The sequence below is a fragment of the Gavia stellata genome, chromosome 29 (assembly GCF_030936135.1).
Source record: "Gavia stellata isolate bGavSte3 chromosome 29, bGavSte3.hap2, whole genome shotgun sequence".
Taxonomy (NCBI): Eukaryota; Metazoa; Chordata; class Aves; order Gaviiformes; family Gaviidae; genus Gavia; species Gavia stellata.
In genome coordinates, this window is record NC_082622.1 from 3,692,764 (window position 1) to 3,710,907 (window position 18,144).

At 47.0% G+C, this 18,144-nt stretch overlaps 1 protein-coding gene across 1 annotated transcript; it reads right to left on the reverse strand.

Moving 5' to 3' along the window:
- Positions 1–4,336: 4,336 nt before the first annotated feature.
- STPG1 (sperm tail PG-rich repeat containing 1) lies at positions 4,337–17,667 on the reverse strand. The gene is given in 8 exon segments (XM_059830661.1): positions 4,337–4,416; positions 4,419–4,456; positions 6,128–6,284; positions 6,999–7,110; positions 10,214–10,366; positions 11,162–11,263; positions 15,810–15,913; positions 17,631–17,667. Coding segments are annotated over 8 exon segments (783 nt in total).
- Positions 17,668–18,144: the final 477 nt, after the last annotated feature.

Consider the following 18,144-nt stretch of genomic DNA (forward strand, 5'->3'; position numbering starts at 1 on the left):
TTGCTCTAAAGGTCTGATTTTGGGGTAACTTCCTACCAGTGTAAACACAGCACTATGTGTCTGATTCTCTTCTCAGTTACCCTAGTCTAACTACATTGATTCTGGTAGTATTATTACTCCTAATTTAGTACAGCAGAAATCGTGTCACTGGTAACTTCAGGTTCCCAGCAGAACAGTGATGAATTTTGCTGGGTTTTACAGTGGTCCATTTCACACTGACTACGAACCTGTCCTGAGTTTCGCAGGGCGAGAACTGCCCTGGCTGGAGCTATGCCTGTCTGCGCTGCGCAAATGACTCCCCCTGCTTTCTGTTCATGGGGTGGAGGCAGAGAACTGAGTACTTTTTCTGTGTGGGTTCTGTGTAATCCGGAGTCTGTCAGGTTTTAAATCACATTAACTCCGCTGTGTGCAGGGAAATGCCGGCTGATTCACACCAGCGTAAGAGCAGACACAGTCACCGCCCCCTGCCACCCCGGCCGAGGGTGGGTGTTTTGCTGACTGGCTCAGTATCGTTCATCCCTTCCAGCAAAGGCGAGTTGCTGTAGAGGTTGCGTAAAGCAGAGCTCCCAAATATGTGAAAGCATTCTTGACTCTTTGCCCGGAGCCCACCAGTTCCTTTTGAAGATTAAGATACGAGCGATGAAGGCGATTCACCTCTGAGTGAACAAAGGTCGTGTGAAAGTATGAACCCACTTGTGTTTTGCGAAGGACTCGCGCTGACAAATGAGAGCAGCTTCCTCTGGAGCGGAATCTGCTCTGGACAGTTGGCAGCTGGTTTGTGCTGACTCGAGTCAGAAACGCTCAAATCAACTGGTTCATAAAATGTACCTGGTGGGGGTGCGGCGGAGGGTGTCTGGGCACAGGCACCCCCACACCGTGGAGGTGTGACACACATTCTGCGCAGGCATCGTCCTTCAGCTGCGCCGAGGCCTGACGCTGTGCGGCGAACCCAGTATCCATCCTCTGAGTGAGCAAGCGGCAGAGGCGCAGGATTTGCCCGCGCTGCCCTTCTCACGTGTTTCTACCTGGATAAGACAGGACTCCCCGTCAGGGTAACATCTATGGGCGTGCTCAGTCTCCAGCACCTGTTTTCTCTTTGGTTTATCAGATGAAAGCACCAAGAGCAGGTTTTTTGCAACTCCCGTTAATTGTATGAATTATTCAACATCTACAAAACCAGAAGCTTTCAAATCAACTTTAGCTAACGATCATCTTCCAATATACAGTACCAAGTACCACTAATTAGCTGCTGAGCTACCAGCCAGCCGTGGCAGGCTGAGGAGAGGGCTGCTTACTGTGAGCTAGCGTGTGCTTTGCAGAGTGTGACAGAAGTCCTGTTTGAGGAACCCTGCTCTGGTGTCCGGGTTCTGCTGCTCGCAGCGCTGGCAGCCACATCCCACCGTAGCTGTAGATGAAGGAATGCTTCCCGAGTGCTCTGGGTGAATAAGCGCCTGCAATGACAGAGATGCATAAAAAGAGAAACGTAGCAGCATGTGAGCTGAGTTGTGCAAGAGCTCTGGTATCCCCAGCGATGGGTGGAGGGCTCTGCTCTTCACTTCTACAAATAACACCCAGTTTCTATGTCTTTATTCATGCTTATTCATTCCTTGCATCATCAACCAAGCAGCTGAGGATCTCGGTGTGTGGTGTGGTTCTCCACCACTATGAAGGGAAAAACAGCATCCTGTGTTTTGTTAGGACACCCACACGTTGTGTTTGGAGATGCCCTGGCGCTGTGCTGGGTATCGGAGAGGATCAAAGACAGAGGAAATTGAAACTCTGCCTGCGTCTGTTTTGCAGTGTGGAAGGCTTTAATGCAGCTAGTGAGGGTCCTCTCCGCTCTGCTTTCTCACCTATTTCCTCACATCGTTCCTTGGATTTGTGTAACTAATTTCTGACCAGTGCGATGGGCACTAAAACCCTCAGCCTGTGTGAATGTCCTGGTATCTTCAGCTGGAAAGTGTCCTTGGCCATAGAAGTAGGGCTTAGTGCTAACATTTAGCGTGCACAGACTCCGGGCTAGGTTTAATTTGTCGAGGGTTGTTTTGATTGTACATTTGACTGCGACTCCCATGGCAAGGGACTACCCGGAGTTCCTGGAAACACTGAGACCCTGGCTCCAAACAGCCTGGGATCAACAACAGCTGAATAACCAACATTTAATAAAGCTGCTGCTTTGTATCAGCCACTGACTGATTTGATTGTGAAGTATGTTGCATCCCCCGTAGTTCTGCTTGTTGTGGTATAGTACAGAATAGTTCTGTGGGCAAAGGGCTCGAGTCACCTCTAATCTCGTGACTGGGAGGTTTGATCCAGTGGAATTTTCTTCCCCTCTTTTCAGGCTAGAGTGGAAAGGAGATGTAGGGTTTTTTTCCTACCAACAGACCGAAGACTGCATGGATGGCTGTGTCTGTGGTGATGGTGTCCCCTAGTCCTCTTCATGCACTGACGTGGTATTGCATGGGTTTCTAATCAAATTGGCATAAAAGGCTGATGAAAAGGAAAGAGGGCATTTCTCTACCATCTGCAGAAGGTATTTCTAGCCCATTCCCTTCCTCTTTAATTAATTTTGGTAACCATCCTTCACAATTCTGGGCCAGATCTTCAGCATGAATAAACTGGCCTAGCTCTGCTCCTTTAACTGAAACGGACTGATTTCCGTTGGCTGGGGATCTTGTCCTAGCTTAGTCAGCGGAATGGCTCTTGGGGAGTTGGCGTGTTGGCGCAGTACATTACAAGTCTGGGATACGATCTGGACGTGGCTCCAGAAAAGCCCATTACCCCATTTCTGCTGCCACAAGGGCTCTGGAGAGACTAATGGCACCAGCGTATTCTCTCACTGTCTGTGGCTGGTACAAAATCTGCAGATTTTGTAAGTTCAAACACTAGAAATAATAGCAGTATGGCTATTGTCTGCTTTTCCAGCCCTTCAGTAACTTCCCAGAAGGACTTAAGAATCTTACCAGAAATAAACAGGGCAAGAAACGTGAGTCTGACTAACTGAAAAAATAATGTTACTTGGGCCTGGCAACAATTAGCCAACGGGCACTGAGGGACACGATCCGCCCAGGCTGAGCCGAGCTCTACCTCCACCCCATGACAAGCTCCGTGTCGGCGCAGGAAAGAACTGCGAAACGCAAGGAGCCTGCAGCAGGATTTGTCCCTGCATCTGCCTCCCTCTTATCAATGCCAACATCAGGGTCAAAATTCGGCACTGTTCCTTGTGTGAGCTGTCCCTTTGCCGTTGAGGAACAACTCCAGCTGAGAGCACTGCCTGCAGGAGTCGGGCAGCTGCCCGCTGGCCCTGGCTGGAGGGCCTGGTGGCATGTCTGTAAGTCAGCGTGGTGTGTTTAACCCATTCCTCACAGAGGGTGGGTCCCTCCTCCTACTTCCCCAGGCATTTCCTGATTACGAGCTGCAGGATGTGTTTCTTCTCCCATTTTACTCAGCTTTATGTCAGGAAAGGTCCGGTGAAGCCTATGGAGGACAGGACAGCCAGAGGGGTATAAAACCAAGGAGACCATGCTGCGGTGCTCTGTGACGCTGCTCTCCAGCTGGGGCACAGAGGCTCTTTCTACTGTAAGATGTGCTTTTTTTTCTCCTCTCTCCCTGCAAGTGCTCCTCTCTTGCAATCAAATAGAAAAATATTGCAGGTGAAACGTCTGTTGTACCAACAGCCAGAATTATGTGATAGTCTTACACATGCACCAGCACTCACAGAACCCGTTTGTCAAATGCATTGACACTCAGTGATACTTTAATGGCCCTTACATTGCAAACATGCTTTTTTCAATCTTGCCTTTAAGAATAATATTGTAAAATATGGATGAACGAGTTGGATAAAGAGCTGGTAGTCAGGACTGTAGTGCTGCTTCTGCCACGCTGCTGCTGTGTGGCCCTTTGGAGACCATTCAGCCCAGATCTGCAATGATATTGGACCATCTAAAGGTGTCAGGAGACGCTATGCTCTGACCTTACAAGAATTATACATGTTTTTTTACATATATATATATATTTAGACACTTGATGCTCATTATAAACCTACTGTCTCCCCTTCACAAAAGGCCTTACATGCCACGTGCTACTGAGTTAAATGCCTTTTAGAAACGGTGTGTGCTTCAGGTATCCACGTGCCTTTGCAGGTGGGCTCTCCTAATTTCTGTGCTTCATTTTTTTCCTGTTGAGTGGGCAATAGCGCTGTTCAGTCACATTTGTGTTTTTCTGTGTCTAGTAGAGAGAAGCACTTCAGAACAATTCTTATATTTACCTGCCCAGGGAACCCTTCCTGTGATCTGTGCTCTGTCCATCACCCTGTGTTTGAGACAAACACAGCACTTCAGCAGTCCTGCTTCGGAGACCCTTTGTAATCCACAAGGTTGTACTGCCCAGGCCCAGGCGAAGGAGGGTCTTTACAGGTGGGATGGCTGGAGCGGAGAGAGTCAAGCAGAATTTCTGCCTGTCAGGAGAGAAAGAGATTTGAGGAACTTGTCCCACACTGATGGGGTTTTATGTCTGGAAATAAAAGCAGTGGTTTCTGTTAAGCGCCCTGGGGAGGTGGATGTTTTATCCTCCTAAGCCAAAATCTTCGGGAAATGATCTGGGGAAAAAAGGGTCCAATTGCAATGCCATAGACAGCCCGCTTTGTTTATTGTAAAATACAAAGACGTGCCAGTGGTCCAGTCTCTGTAGAGACGTGGCTGCTCAGCTACTCCAGAGCAAGATAGCGCTGAAACCAAGACAGCGATGCCAAATGACTCCAGCTGGGAGTTCCTCCCATTCTCTCCCACTGACTGAAACGGGAGAGGGAGCAGGCTCTAACCCCAGCAGCTGGGCGTGGAGTGTTTTTTTGTTTTCTGATAATACAGACTGGCGATCTTCTCTTCTCATATTTAATTTGTGCTTTCCTCTAGCCCTCTGTCCTTATCAAATGCCACTTGGCATTGCTTCCCTCCCAGCCTACAGCTTCCCACTCTTTTTACAAAACCCCTGTTATAAGATACAACTGATGAGAGATGTAGTAAAGATATACCTGTTGGGTAAGGAGAGCCGTGGGCTTTCTCATGTTCTCATTCTTTTCCATGGTCAGGAATTTATTGTTGATCTTAATCTTAGGCCAGGCAACGTCACTGCGTGGTGACAGTAAATTTACTTGAACAATTTGCTGATAGGCAGATTTATTTGTCTTCTCATAAGGATACCAAGGGGGAGGAGGGCTTGGGAGAAGGGAGTTTCCTTTCATGCCTTTTCATCTTTTTGAAACACGCGGCAGGATGGAATACGTGGGAATGGCAGTTCTGGCTTGAAGGAAGTACTTGAAAGTTTTACAAGCCTCTTTCCAGCTCTAATTCCCAGCCTTAGCAAGGGCTGAGGAAACGCCCATGTTTTACCCATCAGGTTCCTTGAGCTGCTGCGCAGCCATGAGCATATTCAGGCTGGATATTAGGAAAAATTTCTTTCCTGAGAGAGTGGTGAGACACTGGAATGAGCTGCCCAGGGAAGTGGTGGAGTCACCATCACTGGAGGTGTTCAAGGAAGGTGTGGACGTGGCACTGCGGGACATGGTTTAGTGGGCATGGTGGGGTTAGTTGATGGTTGGACTTGATGATCTTACAGGTCTTTTCCAACCGTAGTGATTCTGTGATCCCTCACCCTTCCTGCCCAGTGGTGCCCAGATTGGACACTTTATGCCCCGTGTGCTGCTCTGGGGGTGAGATTAGGCACTGGCAATGCAAAAGAAACACAGCCTGGTGCTTCAAGCCTCTGGCTGGGACGTGAAGGATCTTTTTGCAGGTCATGTGTGCTCTGGCTTCTTGCTCTGTACAGTGGGCATAAGAAATTACCCCTACATCATAAGGGTGGTGCAGTATTTAATTACTGTTTGTAAATGTCTGAGAGATCATCTGATAAAGGAACCTCTGATACACTGCTCCAGGGCGTTATCAACCCACACTCCCCTTCAAGGCAGTGCACTGTAACACTTCCACCTCGGAGCCAGTTCCTGTAAACCCGTGGCAATAACTGGCCACAATGGACCAGGCGATCTAGTGGGACCCTGCGGGATCACTCTGCTGTCTGACCTGTTTTCGTATGTCCTATGAAAGTGGCACATTTTCCAGGCTGGACTTACCTGAAAGGAGTTTTCTTTGCTTCCTTGGTAGGTTTATGTGGCTGATAGGTTGGAGTAAATCTGTCCAGCCTTGTTACGCGGGAGGTCTTTGACTCGAAGCAAGATGTCATACCCTTGGGAGACACCTTGATGAGGGAATTGTTGATGTTGTAGTGACCTACAAAACAAACAGGAAAGGGATGTAAATACCAAACAAGGTCGCAACAGTGGCACTGAGGAAAGGGAGGGCATCAGTCAGTGAATGTAATAGAAGGAAAAAGAACCGGTATAACAGGACTGTGTGGGGAAATCACTTCTGGATTTAAAAAGTGCTGTCCCGGGCAGAGCTTATTTCGAGGGACACTGATAAGGCAACGCTAAACTTTGTCCTGAGCATAGGAACAAATGGAGATATTCGCAGTTTTAAAGAATCAAACAAACAGAAGGAGAACTCACATGGGGTATAACTTGTAAGATAAGCTACAAAGCTACGTGCCCTCATACTCCAGGTCTCAAACCTCACCAGGCAACGGGCCGGCAGTAGACTTCTTCTGCAGCTAGAGAACTGTGGAGCTTGGTACATTATGCACTAATGTGGCTTCTCCTGAAGCCTCTGGCATTTACACTGAGTTGTGGGGTGTTCTAGTGATTCCTTACGGCTACTCAAAACTGTCAGGAAGGTTTCCGGATGGTTGTCTCAGCAGAGGTTCAAAGGGACCTTCCCACAGCTCTTGGAAGGGAGGCTCACTAGTGTCCTGACACCTGCTTAAAGCTAATATGCCTTAAGAAGCTCTGAGTGACCTGAATTTGTGTGCGATGGTGCTCTGCACCCTGCAGAATTGGAACCAAAATCACCAGCAACATCTTTCCTCCCAACTCAAGGCTCACGTACATGGAGAGGCCATTTTCCAAGTTTTTTCCAAAGTTAATCCTCTTGTGGTTTTGGACACAAACACTGTCTGGCCAGAAACATTGTTGCTTTGCTTGCAGAAATCCATCCAGGTCTGTTTCAGAAAAAGAAAAAGGGCTTGTGAATGCCTTTGACTTTACCTGTGGGTAATTACCAACAAAGGAAAACCCACATTTAAAATCCAGTTGTCTCCATTGTGAGGGATTCTAATGATACAGCTGTAGGCAGTATTAAGGCCAAAATCTGGGAGTGCTTACCAAGTGTAGGTAGGTCTCTATGTGACTGCCCAGCATGTAAAGGTTGCATTTATACAGACGCCAAGGACTTGAAACTCTTGCAGAAAATGCGGCTTTGTGTGTTTAACTGCTGTCTCCAGATTTCTCCGATGTCAGCTGTAAGTGTCTGGTTTTGTTCAAGTCACCAGCTGAGCACAGAATTTGAGGTGGTGCTGCCAGGACACCAAAGGGGCATCTGCGTGCAGCCCCTGGACAGGGCTACAGAGAAAGGGAGATGTCTCTGTGGCGGTCGCTGCTGGGGCTGCGGGGTGTGCTGATGGCTTTGAGCTAAGGATGACTTGAAGAATCTGTATTTCAGTTCGTTCAAGCCTCCAGATAACTGCCGGAGTGTTTGTGCTCTCCTGCAGCTTGCACCAAGCTCAGTGTGCAGCACTGTTGTTATGCTGCTAGCGGTCCCTTGAGCTAATTAACTTGGACAGAGGTGCCAAAAGTCCCTGGGGGAGCAGGTCACGTTGCTGTTCTGGAGCACTCGGCTACCTGCTGCAGTCACTGCCCTGATGCACACTGCAGCTCTTCTACAAAATAGACATAGAATCACATTTCATCCACAGCTCCTAAGGAGCCTCACACTCAAAGTGAGAATGGCTCTCCTTACAGAGTCAAAAAAACTATGGTGTCAAAGATTATATGAGTTACCCAGAATCACGGAATAGATCACGGTGAAAGGGGACAAAGGAAAGGATTCTTCAGATTCCCAGGATGAAGCCTAACCTCCTGGAACGTGCTCCAGGATTTAAAGCATTTTATTGTTGGCTGCTGAAATCGACTTTTTCTAACCAGGCTATAGTTAGAGAAAACATCTAACAGTCAGGGCTAATTCACTGATGTAAGTGGAAAAGTCCAGTTCATGCACAAGAGTGAGGAGGCAGCAAGAAACCTGCATAAAAGATTCAAACACAAAAAGACTGATGCTTTTTCCCTGTTGGTTTTTTTTTTTTTTTATGTTTCCTATATTCAGCTAGTGAAATGCCTGCAATAGTCATGATGTTTAACTGGCTTTATTTTAACATAGGGTTTAGTCCCAGAGCTTTGAGGACAGCTTGGGACACTGCTTTCTTGTTTCTCGCTCATTTTTTCTCCAATATTCGTCAACTTCCAGCTGTCACTGCCTCAGAAGCAGATCCTCCGGTTACTGGACAAAAGTTCCTTTTTGCATGAGTGAGAGCAGTGGCCATGTAAAGACTGCAGGATCTGGCCTTCTTTTTCTTCTCAGATGTCTCTTTGTCTATAGTCATAAATTATCAGACACTGCCATCTTTTAAATAGATAGTTTCCTGTTCTGCTTCTTGTAGGTTAGATATTATCTCCTACAGTAAATCATGAGTCAGTGATTAATTCAAGAAGGCCGTTCCCAGAAGCAAATTCTTACAATGTTAAAAATAATATGATGCGAATCCATTATAGTATGATATAGAAAATAATTATGGCCTGCAAACTAGTTTAATCAACTTAGAACATGCTGGGGCAGATACTCAGCTGGAGTGAGTCATTATAAGAAAGTTCACAGTCTTAGCGTATAGGTTGTGTGAGCGACCATGATTACCCCATGTCAGCTGAGTCTTGGTAACTCTGTACATGTGCTCTTTGCACACCCAAATTGTGAGGTAAGACGTGTTTGTTTAAAACACCTTTGTTGATGTTTAAACTGTATCAAATTACTTTACAAAAGCATGAATTGCTTGGAGAACATACATGCAGCCAGTTAAGATGTCTCAGCTGATGAGTGGCAACTTATTAAGCTTATTAAATTGTGTCATCTTCATTCTGTTTTAAACAGCTATGCAAAGTCATCAAATATTATAAAGAGTCAACGTGCTCTGCCTCACTGCACAGTGGATGTATCTTGCATTGAAGTGCAGTTTAAAAGGGGATGGCTCACTAGGAAACGGCTGCAACGCAGACATGCTGTGCAGAAAAAGACAAAAGCTCTCTCTGAAGAATAGCAAAACAATCCAAAAGTAATCACAGCTATAGCAAGACACCATTGAAGGGACAGGAAAGTCCATTAGCCGTGCGTATATTATTATAAACTATCTGATAATTGTTAGTAACACTTTGTGTTTCGTTAACATCTTCCATATCTCAGAACACGCTCTGAATTCCTGTGGACTAAAGCTCGCAACGCCCCAGTGAAGCCTGGTCACCGTGGCATGGGTGGGGAGCATCAGGCGCAGAACAGTTAAGTGACTTACACAAGGGTGAATCAGCAGGAGGTTCAGGAACTGAACCTGAAGGCTAGGTCCTCAGCTGATACAAACTGGCACAGCTCCACAGCAAGTGGAAGGGCACAGTCAATTACATCAGTTGTACGTACGCAGACCTGATTCCCAGCTCTGAGGTTGAACCTCAAAACCCAGTACCTGTTAAAGATGTAACATTCAGCTGCCTTGAGCTCCTTGGCAGAAGTTCCCTGTAACCAACCAACGCGGGTTGGATTTCTGGGATGAAAACTCATGAGATGCTATGGGGGTCTTTCAGTATCAAAGCCAGTGATGTGGCAAGGACAGGCGTTGCTGCTGTCCCGGGGTCAGGGATGTGTTCTTCCTCCCTTGGTATTGAAGACTTACTGCCCGATGTGTGCTCAAGGTTCACAACAACAGTTTGGGTACATCTGCAGCACAGTCAGAGGTGAGACAGCAGATCATGCGGAAATACCTGACCTAGCTTCATGCTCGTTCGTTTAGATACTGGTGCCAAACTGCCCACAGTGGCACAGACCTCAAAATCGTCAGGCACAGGATAAGTACCTGGCGCAAAGCTCGGGGCTGTTGCAGCTACCCTGAGAGCTGTACCCAAACTAGGTAGGTTACAGCTAGTTCTAGTGTCTTCTGGAACATCAAAGGTCACTTCACAAACATTACGGATTAGCTGTGCCCCCGCCCCCCACCTTGTCCTCCTTACATTGTATTGATTGGGTACTGGAGTGGGAATTTTCTCAATCTTCCTGGCAATGGGTTGTTGAAACATGCTAGAGTTTCCCTTGCTAAAGCCTTGCTTGGACTGAAAACAGGATAAGGTCTTGTAGGCATTTGCAGCTGGAGAGTTGGAGATTTTCTTGCATGCAGTGCATGAGCCTGGAAACAGAGGGAGCAAGGAAACTGTCGGTAGCTGAGTTGGAAAGAAACTGGGAAGTAACTGATGCCTGGAATTTACCAAATGTAATTTTAAAGGACAAATCACCTTTTGCATTTTAAAAACAGCAGAAACTTTGCTATACAGAATTGATGGCTGCGAGGTTTGTTAGATGAAATGGGGCAAGAGTGACTTTTTCAGGTACTACGTTTCACTGATTTCTTCTTTTTCAGGTGGAGATGCTCATCAGCTTGCAAAAGAAACCTTAAAGACAACCTTTAAGTCTTGTGTTAGAGAGAACAGAACCTGAAATTATCCACTCTAGCTACGAATTTCAGATTGCTTAGTACAATATTCTAAATGAGTCCACAAAGTGTGTGTGCATGGATCCTTCTTTACACTTTGGTAACTTAACAAGAGCACTGCCAATTTTGCTTGAAAAGGTTCATACAAAATTAAAAAGGGCCACCTCTGGGTGAGACTGAGCAAAGGAAATTTCAGCCCCAGTAGAAATTTAAAAGGTAAGAGCATATGAAAAAGCAGCTTAGAATAGCTGTTGGACTTCCACCATAATTATAACTGTCTGACAATGAGAAATTATTTTCCTTCTTGGCTGGGTTTTCAAAACATCCCAAATACAACACCGAATAGGTACTGCAGACATAGTCAACAGAGTCAGTTAAAGACCAGATCCATAGTCCACTGAAGTCAATACAAAGGCAATAGGTGACTTTAGCAGCTTTAGCAATCAGTGTGAAATAAAATGCTTCCTCTCACCAGTAAAGGGAAGGATCCAGTTCCTTTCTTTGACAATGAGGTGCTGTTGATCTCTGCAGACTGATGAGTGACACTATAGAATCCTGGGCCTGGGATTTTGTTCTAGCAAGAGAGATACCACACACTTTGACCAAGCTGTATGAGTTACTGCTCTCCCGGAGCGAGCACAGGGCACAGGCTCACACCGATGCTAACGGGACAGCTCCTTTCCCCAGTATATCCCTGCTCTTCATCTTTCTGAGCATAGACCAAAACATACCAATTCTTTTAGGAATAACTCTTGAGAACAGGGATGCTGAAACAGAGCAATGGTCCATACAGTCCATATGTGTCTATATGTATTCAAACAACTTTTAAACCTCACTTACAATTGGTCTTACTGGCCCTTATGGCTGTGAGTTCCACAGATGAACTACTATTAATTATTTTTTTTATTTGTATATCTGTTGCTCCAAACAGCTTTCACGGTAAATTACCATCCTAGTTTACAAATGGAGAGTGAACAGTGTTTGTACAATTACTTCCTTCTTTCAAATTTAAATTTATTGGATTTTAAGTTCATGCTGATATTCTTCTGTTTTATATGATATGGGAGAAGGTCACTATTTCATTTTTCTTGTTTATCTCACATTCATTTCAAGCCATCTTATTTGCCTTCTCTCTAAATTAAGCATCTTCATCGTCTTCAGTCTTTACCAGGACTCTAATGATCGTATCTCTTATTTCTAAATTGAGTCTATTTCTGCCATAGCCTTTTTTTAGAGTTAGGGTGGCCAGAACTAAACATAACATTCCAGCTGAAGGTGTACCAGCAGCAGAAATGATGGTATTATTGTATTTCCTGTATCATTTTCCAAGCCATCACTTGCACCCCCGAATTTTATGCTTTAATTGTAATTGTGCATTGCAGTAGATGTCTTCATTGTTTCAAAATTATAATCTTTTAATGCAGGTCTCCTGTTGCATGGAAAACTGAATATTTCTGAGTATGAGGAAGACCAAATTTCTCTACTGTCTAAATGGCAATTTGTATAGATTGGGAGCCACAGCAAATCTAAAATCTCACCTGTAACATCTGAGTTGCACCTAATTAATTCAGCATGTGGGCAGAATGCATTGTTTGCAGTCACCACACCTTTCCTGACTCTGTTCTCTTTCTGGGCTTTTCAAAAAGAGGACTGGGCGGGATTCTATTTATAGAGGCAAATAAATCAAAACCTGCCTGTGTCGTACATGATACCTCCAGCTTTTCAGGCGTGGTCCCATGAAGTGCTTAATGCCCTTGGTAACATGCCCTACTTCTGCCAATCCCAGGAAAAAAAGTGGAATTTGGAAGGTCTGGAACAATACAAGATGAAAGAAATAACTTTGTACTAACATAAATGTGAAATGATTCCAGTACGTAGGATGGAAAGCGCTGAAGTTCATGATCTTTGAGAGCATTCTACCATTATGTGAACTTCATTAATTGTCTTGTCTGCCAGTTACCAACAGAAAATACTCTGGAAGTGCCTGGAAGTGACTTAGTTCCTGTTCTGCTGACTTCAGAGTTGGATTCTGACAATGATCAGATGCCCCCCAAAAATAGCACAGGCATAACAGTGAGGGAAAGAGAATAAGATGCATGGGATTGAAGAACAAGGCAATGTAGAGTCAAGAGGAGCAAAGAAAACAGTTTGGGCATTATTCCACTCACACAAAGACACAAGGCTGAATGAAGTTTCTGCAGGATTAAGAAGCAGCAGGGAAGATGCAAGGTTAAAAGTGGGGAAATGGAAGCCTGCATAGGACAAATATATGGTTGATTAAAAAACACCATCCAGACAAGAGCGGTGCCAACAGCCATACAGCAGCAGCAGCCCTGGAATGACTTGCTCCCCCTTAAGAAAGAACCAGAAATGGTAGGGAGAAGAATGGAGGCTCTTGCTCGGCTTGCTCTTGCAAAAGAATAGACTAAAGGGAAGACTAGATGGGAGTGGGCAGGCACTGTTGTCTGCTGGAGAAGCTGCTGTTGATTTATAGTGAGATCATGGGCGAATCGCTTCACCAGTCTGTTTTTCCATTGCAGCTGAGCTGTTTCTTGCTACATGCATGGACAAGTGTAACAGTGCTACTACAGTGCTAAAAATAATAAAACCCAGATATGTACCACTTCCATTAAAACTGGAAGAGCGCTGTAAGGAATCAGATCCCAGATCTCCAGTTCTTGTTATCTGCACACATAATCCTTGCGGATTTGGCCTTCCTCGTTAAAAATGCCACCTGAGTTATAAAGCAGATAATCACAAATAATCTTTTCCACTTATTTTTCTTTGTAGGAAAATGCTTCAGGACAAACCAAAAGCTGAGGTATGTGATGCAACTCAGAATTTCAGCAGACCTGCTCTGACTTACACTGTTTCAGTTTAGCCCCTGTGTGATAATCCTAGGATGCCAAACTTACAGGAGGAGATTTCTGAGGATGTGGTCTGAGGGCTTGCCCACATGGAGCAGGCAGGGATCCTGAGCTAGCTATTTTTTTATCAACCCCCAGAACTAGAAGCAGAACAGACACCACACTGCTCTGGTCTTCAACTTGCATCTCCATGTGCCACTGCCATGTGGAAGCCCTGCCACGTGCTTGAGGTTCTCCACCCTGTGCTCCGTGGACGAGAGGGTTGTGCTGAGGAAAGCAAGATTGGTCCAATTTGCTAGAACTGGCTATTAAAATTGCAGCAGGTTTCCAAAGCAGCTGATAAAAAACTGCATCTGCAAGCTCCGTTCCCTGGTGTTGCCCAGGCTTGGCTGCTCCTGCTGACCAGCCTGCTGAGGCTTGGATGGAGTCCCATGCTCTCAGCCCTGCCCCACAAAGGGGAGTTACTGCTCCGGCAGCACGTTCTTGATTAGCACCTTCCAGGATAGCACGTGTCGGGGAAACAGCTACAGAGCCCTTCTGCCGTCACTGCATCCAGCTCTGGGTTTGGCGTGCCCATCATCACCTCAGTGTTGTTGAAAGTAATTGGAGATTAGACATCTACACGCCCTCGGAAATCTACCTCCTGCTAAAAGTGACTGCACACCTCTGTGCCCTTCGAATGCTTTGAATCGTATTCTGGTAATGCAAGGGGGTGCTGAGCTGCGAGGTAAGTCTGTCAGAAATACCATGCAAACCTCCAGTGTTCCAGTACCCGTAGGGATGTGTGAAGACAGCAGTGGTAAACTGGCGGAGTTAGAAAAGTGGGTCAACTCACCTGTTAGGTATTCTAGGTCAGGCAGTAAGAAGCAAATAAGCTCTTTACATTGCCTAAATTACAAGTGGGTAAACTTCATGTACTGGCATTTATTCCTGACTACCCTGCTAAAGGAATGTGCTCCAAAATGTTGAAGAGGACACAGTCAAGTGCTTTTGATGGAGGAAACTAAGTCAGCAGCCCCCAACCGGTCTAGTGTTAATGGATCTAATGCTTCCCCTCCCCTCCCCGGTGCAGTAACTTTTCTCTAGGGATAAAGCTTAAGAAAGAATCAGCCAAGCCCTTGTGTAGCTTGTGGTTTGGCTTCCTGCCCACTCTGCCCTTCAAGCAGGAAATTCTCAAAGGGAAGGGAGTGCTTTGTGAAGCTACCTTAAGACTCTGCCTCTTCTCTTTTAGTCAGAACTTAGCATCAGGTCATCTGGAACTCCTGGAAGCTGACCAGACAGACTGATGGCGCCTACAGAAGGTATTTAAGCAACTTCTCTACCTTGATCATTTTCCCTCATCTTCTGTCCTTTACGTCCTTGATTGCTGTTATTCAATCCTGAGATAATACACTCCTGATATCACTGAGATGGGAGAGACAAGCAAGGAGGAAGAGATCAAAGGAAGGAGAAGAAAGAGAAGATGCCAAAGGCAGAAGAAGAAAGAGGGAAGATGCCAAATACTTCCTTGATTTACCTACTTTACATACCCGGTACACAAAGTTTCAGAAATTCTTAATAGACTTAATTTTCAGAGTTCTGGGATTACCACGTAGTCACCAGACAGCCGGAGACTCTCAGCAGGGGCCATGGGCATCCTCTTTCCACCAGCAGAGGAAGTAGCTTGAAAGCTGGATCCAGAAAGCCCAGGAGGCCCTTGGCACCTGTGAGGGCTGGCTGGTCTTGAAAGGAAACCCTGCAGAGTGCAGGCTGGGAAAACAGTATGGTTTTAAAATATCTTTCTGCTTCCCTCTGCTGGCCAGATAACAGAGGTACCAATGTCATTCCTACAAATCAGGGAAGGATCAGGGTGAGATAGCAAAAGAGAGGAGGGGTCATCTTGTGCTGTCACTACACAAGCATTAACTCCACTGATTTGTTTAGATTTGCTCCTGAATTCTAGAAGAAATGCAATATATATGTATGTGTCCCGGGGAGCTCAAGAAGATTGAAAGTGGGACCAGGGCCAAAGCTGGGTGGGTGAGAGATGGGGAGATGGTACAGGCGAGGGCGCTGTATGTGGAGTAATTTCAAGGTTTAAACCAGTAACATTGCTTTACCATTTTTCTCATCCTGTTATCAGTTGTGATTACAAAGTTAATGTAAGAACCTTGATCTAAACTTAGTTGCTATTCTTGTTACAAAACAGGATCATTATGAGTTGCAAAAAAATTCAAAACAAAGACATAAACTTCAAACATTTTTGTTACTCACTTGGTTATACTGAAATCTCTTTAATTGAGAATTAAATCCTTTTTTTTCTGAGTTTGAGATTACTTTCCTATGCTGTTTATAAAGACTGGAGGAAATCTTGAAACCTAAAAGGAACAGCCAACGATAACAGAATTCTGAATATGGAGATACAGGAAACATGTAAATACACCACCAGCTTTCATTTTAAAAAGGATGTGTAAGTTAAAGGCAAATCTAACATTAATGCAGTATTCAAGTCAAAAAATCAGCAGTCATTTCTGCATTTAATTTCCCTGTTTTATATAAGAAGCAAAGGGGAAAAAAAAGCACTTTGAAGCACTACTGTTGATGAATGGGCTTTAAGGGTGACTCAGTGCTGTTACATCGCTTTTGCAGATTGTCCTCATTTACTGAGTCAAGCATCTTAACAACTCACTTCAGAGGGCTGACCCTCTCTCAACTGAAAATCTGAGGAAAGATGCTGAGTGCCCCAGCTCCTCCTGACTCGGACGCTAAGCTGCCCGGTGCCACCCAAGAAGCGTTGTGCTTTGCAGGCCTGGAATCAAAGGCCTTGCCTTGGCAGTGTTGTTGACTGCCAAGAGACGGTGAGGTGGAAGTTACAGCGGTTTTTCAAATTGCATAGTCTCTCACAGACATACCATGACAAAAACACTGATAGCTTCCCTAATGAAGCTCTGGTGTTATTACTACCAGTCACAGAGCTGCACTGGCAATAGTGCTGCATTAGGGAAGTTTAACTATAAGCTCTGTGAAAATGTAGGTGTGCTTCTGACCAAGGGTAGTACAGGTCTTAAGATGAGCTCTGCAACGAGGGATGGGTAGTGCAAGAGGTCTGAGCAGTTGCTAGGGACAGGGCTCTTACAGGGGTGGAGTTCAGGACAAGGAGTCGGTCAGTGCCGCAAGGGAGCAAACAGCAAACTTTGCACCGTCTTGCAAAACACACAGCAACTGGAAGGTTACGATTTGATAGCGTGTCCTATTCCCTTGTGCTGCTTTGTCCCCAGGGAGAGCAATTTTGGACCTGAAACACTTCTAATGGCTGTGGAGCTAAGTTGTTCCAGATGCCACTTCCTACTGATTGGTTTCATTAATGAATCCTTGCTGTGTTTTGAAAGAAAAACCTTTGCATGGTTGGGGTTTTCCTTCTTCAGCTGTGAAACGACTGTCGTAAGCGCTGTTCCTGTTCGCTACGTGGTACCGAGCAGTGCTTTTCCGCTTGATGCACCTCGTGCTCCAGAACATCCATCCCCATCTGCGGAAAGGCAGGCGTCCATGTTACAGAGCTACCGCGCACCCCGTGTAACCACCCCGTGTAGCACCACCCTTTTGTTTCTAAAACAAACCAGTCTGAACTATTAACGTGCAGCAGACGGACAGAGGCTGGGAGGGCTGGGCTGGTTTCCTACGAAGATGTAACGGGTCAGCCATAACCTTTGTTTTCTCCACTCAATGAACGGCCGCAGTCCTGCTTGCTGCAGCGACTGCTGCCTGCGGACCGGATGATGGTTCAGGGGGGCGAGAAGGGGTGAGAGGAGAGGCGGGAGGGCCGCACTGCCACAGGCCGGGGCGGGGACGAGGCCTGAGGTAAAATCCCTCCGTGCAGATGCAGGAAGCAACGTCACGGCCCCGCCCAGGTGAGGGGGCGCGGTGCATGCTGGGAACGGCGTCAGCCCGCCCCGTGAAGTAGCGCGGTGCACACTGGGAATGGTGGGTACCTGACCGGGTGAGGCAGGGCAGTCAGTGCGCGCCGGGGGTGCCCCTCCCGCCCCCGCCAGGTGAGGCGCCGCGGTGCGGCCGGGCGCGGCCTGTACCTGCCGGTACCTCCCGTGCGTCTCGGGACGCTCCGGCCCTCGGCCATACCGGCGGCCGAGGGAACGCGTACACCTGGTTGCCGAGACAACGGCCGACCCAGGTCTCCTCCAATCACTGCGCCTGTTACTTTGGGCCTTGCGGCAGGCGCCCAATCACAGGCGAACTCTCAGAGCCGCCCTGCGCGCGGTGAGGCATGCGCAGTTGGCTAAGGTGGCCCGAAGGAGCCTCGTTCCGCACGCGCCTTAAGGCGGCTCTTGCGGGCGCCACCCGGAGCCGCCGCCACCGGCCCCGAGGGCGGAGGAGGCCAGGCCGTGCCCGGGCGGGCAGGGAGGGATGGGCCCCGCCGGGTGAAGGTGGGGTGCTGCGGTTGTCCCTGGAGCCCTGGCCTGGGGAGCGCCCCCTCCTCCCCTCAGGACCGGGGCTCCGGGAGGGGCCTGCGGGGCCTGGCCCGCAGCTGGCCGCCGCCACAGCCCGCCTCCCCGCCCCGCCCGAAAAGAGTGGCGGAACCCGGCTCCTTCCGCCC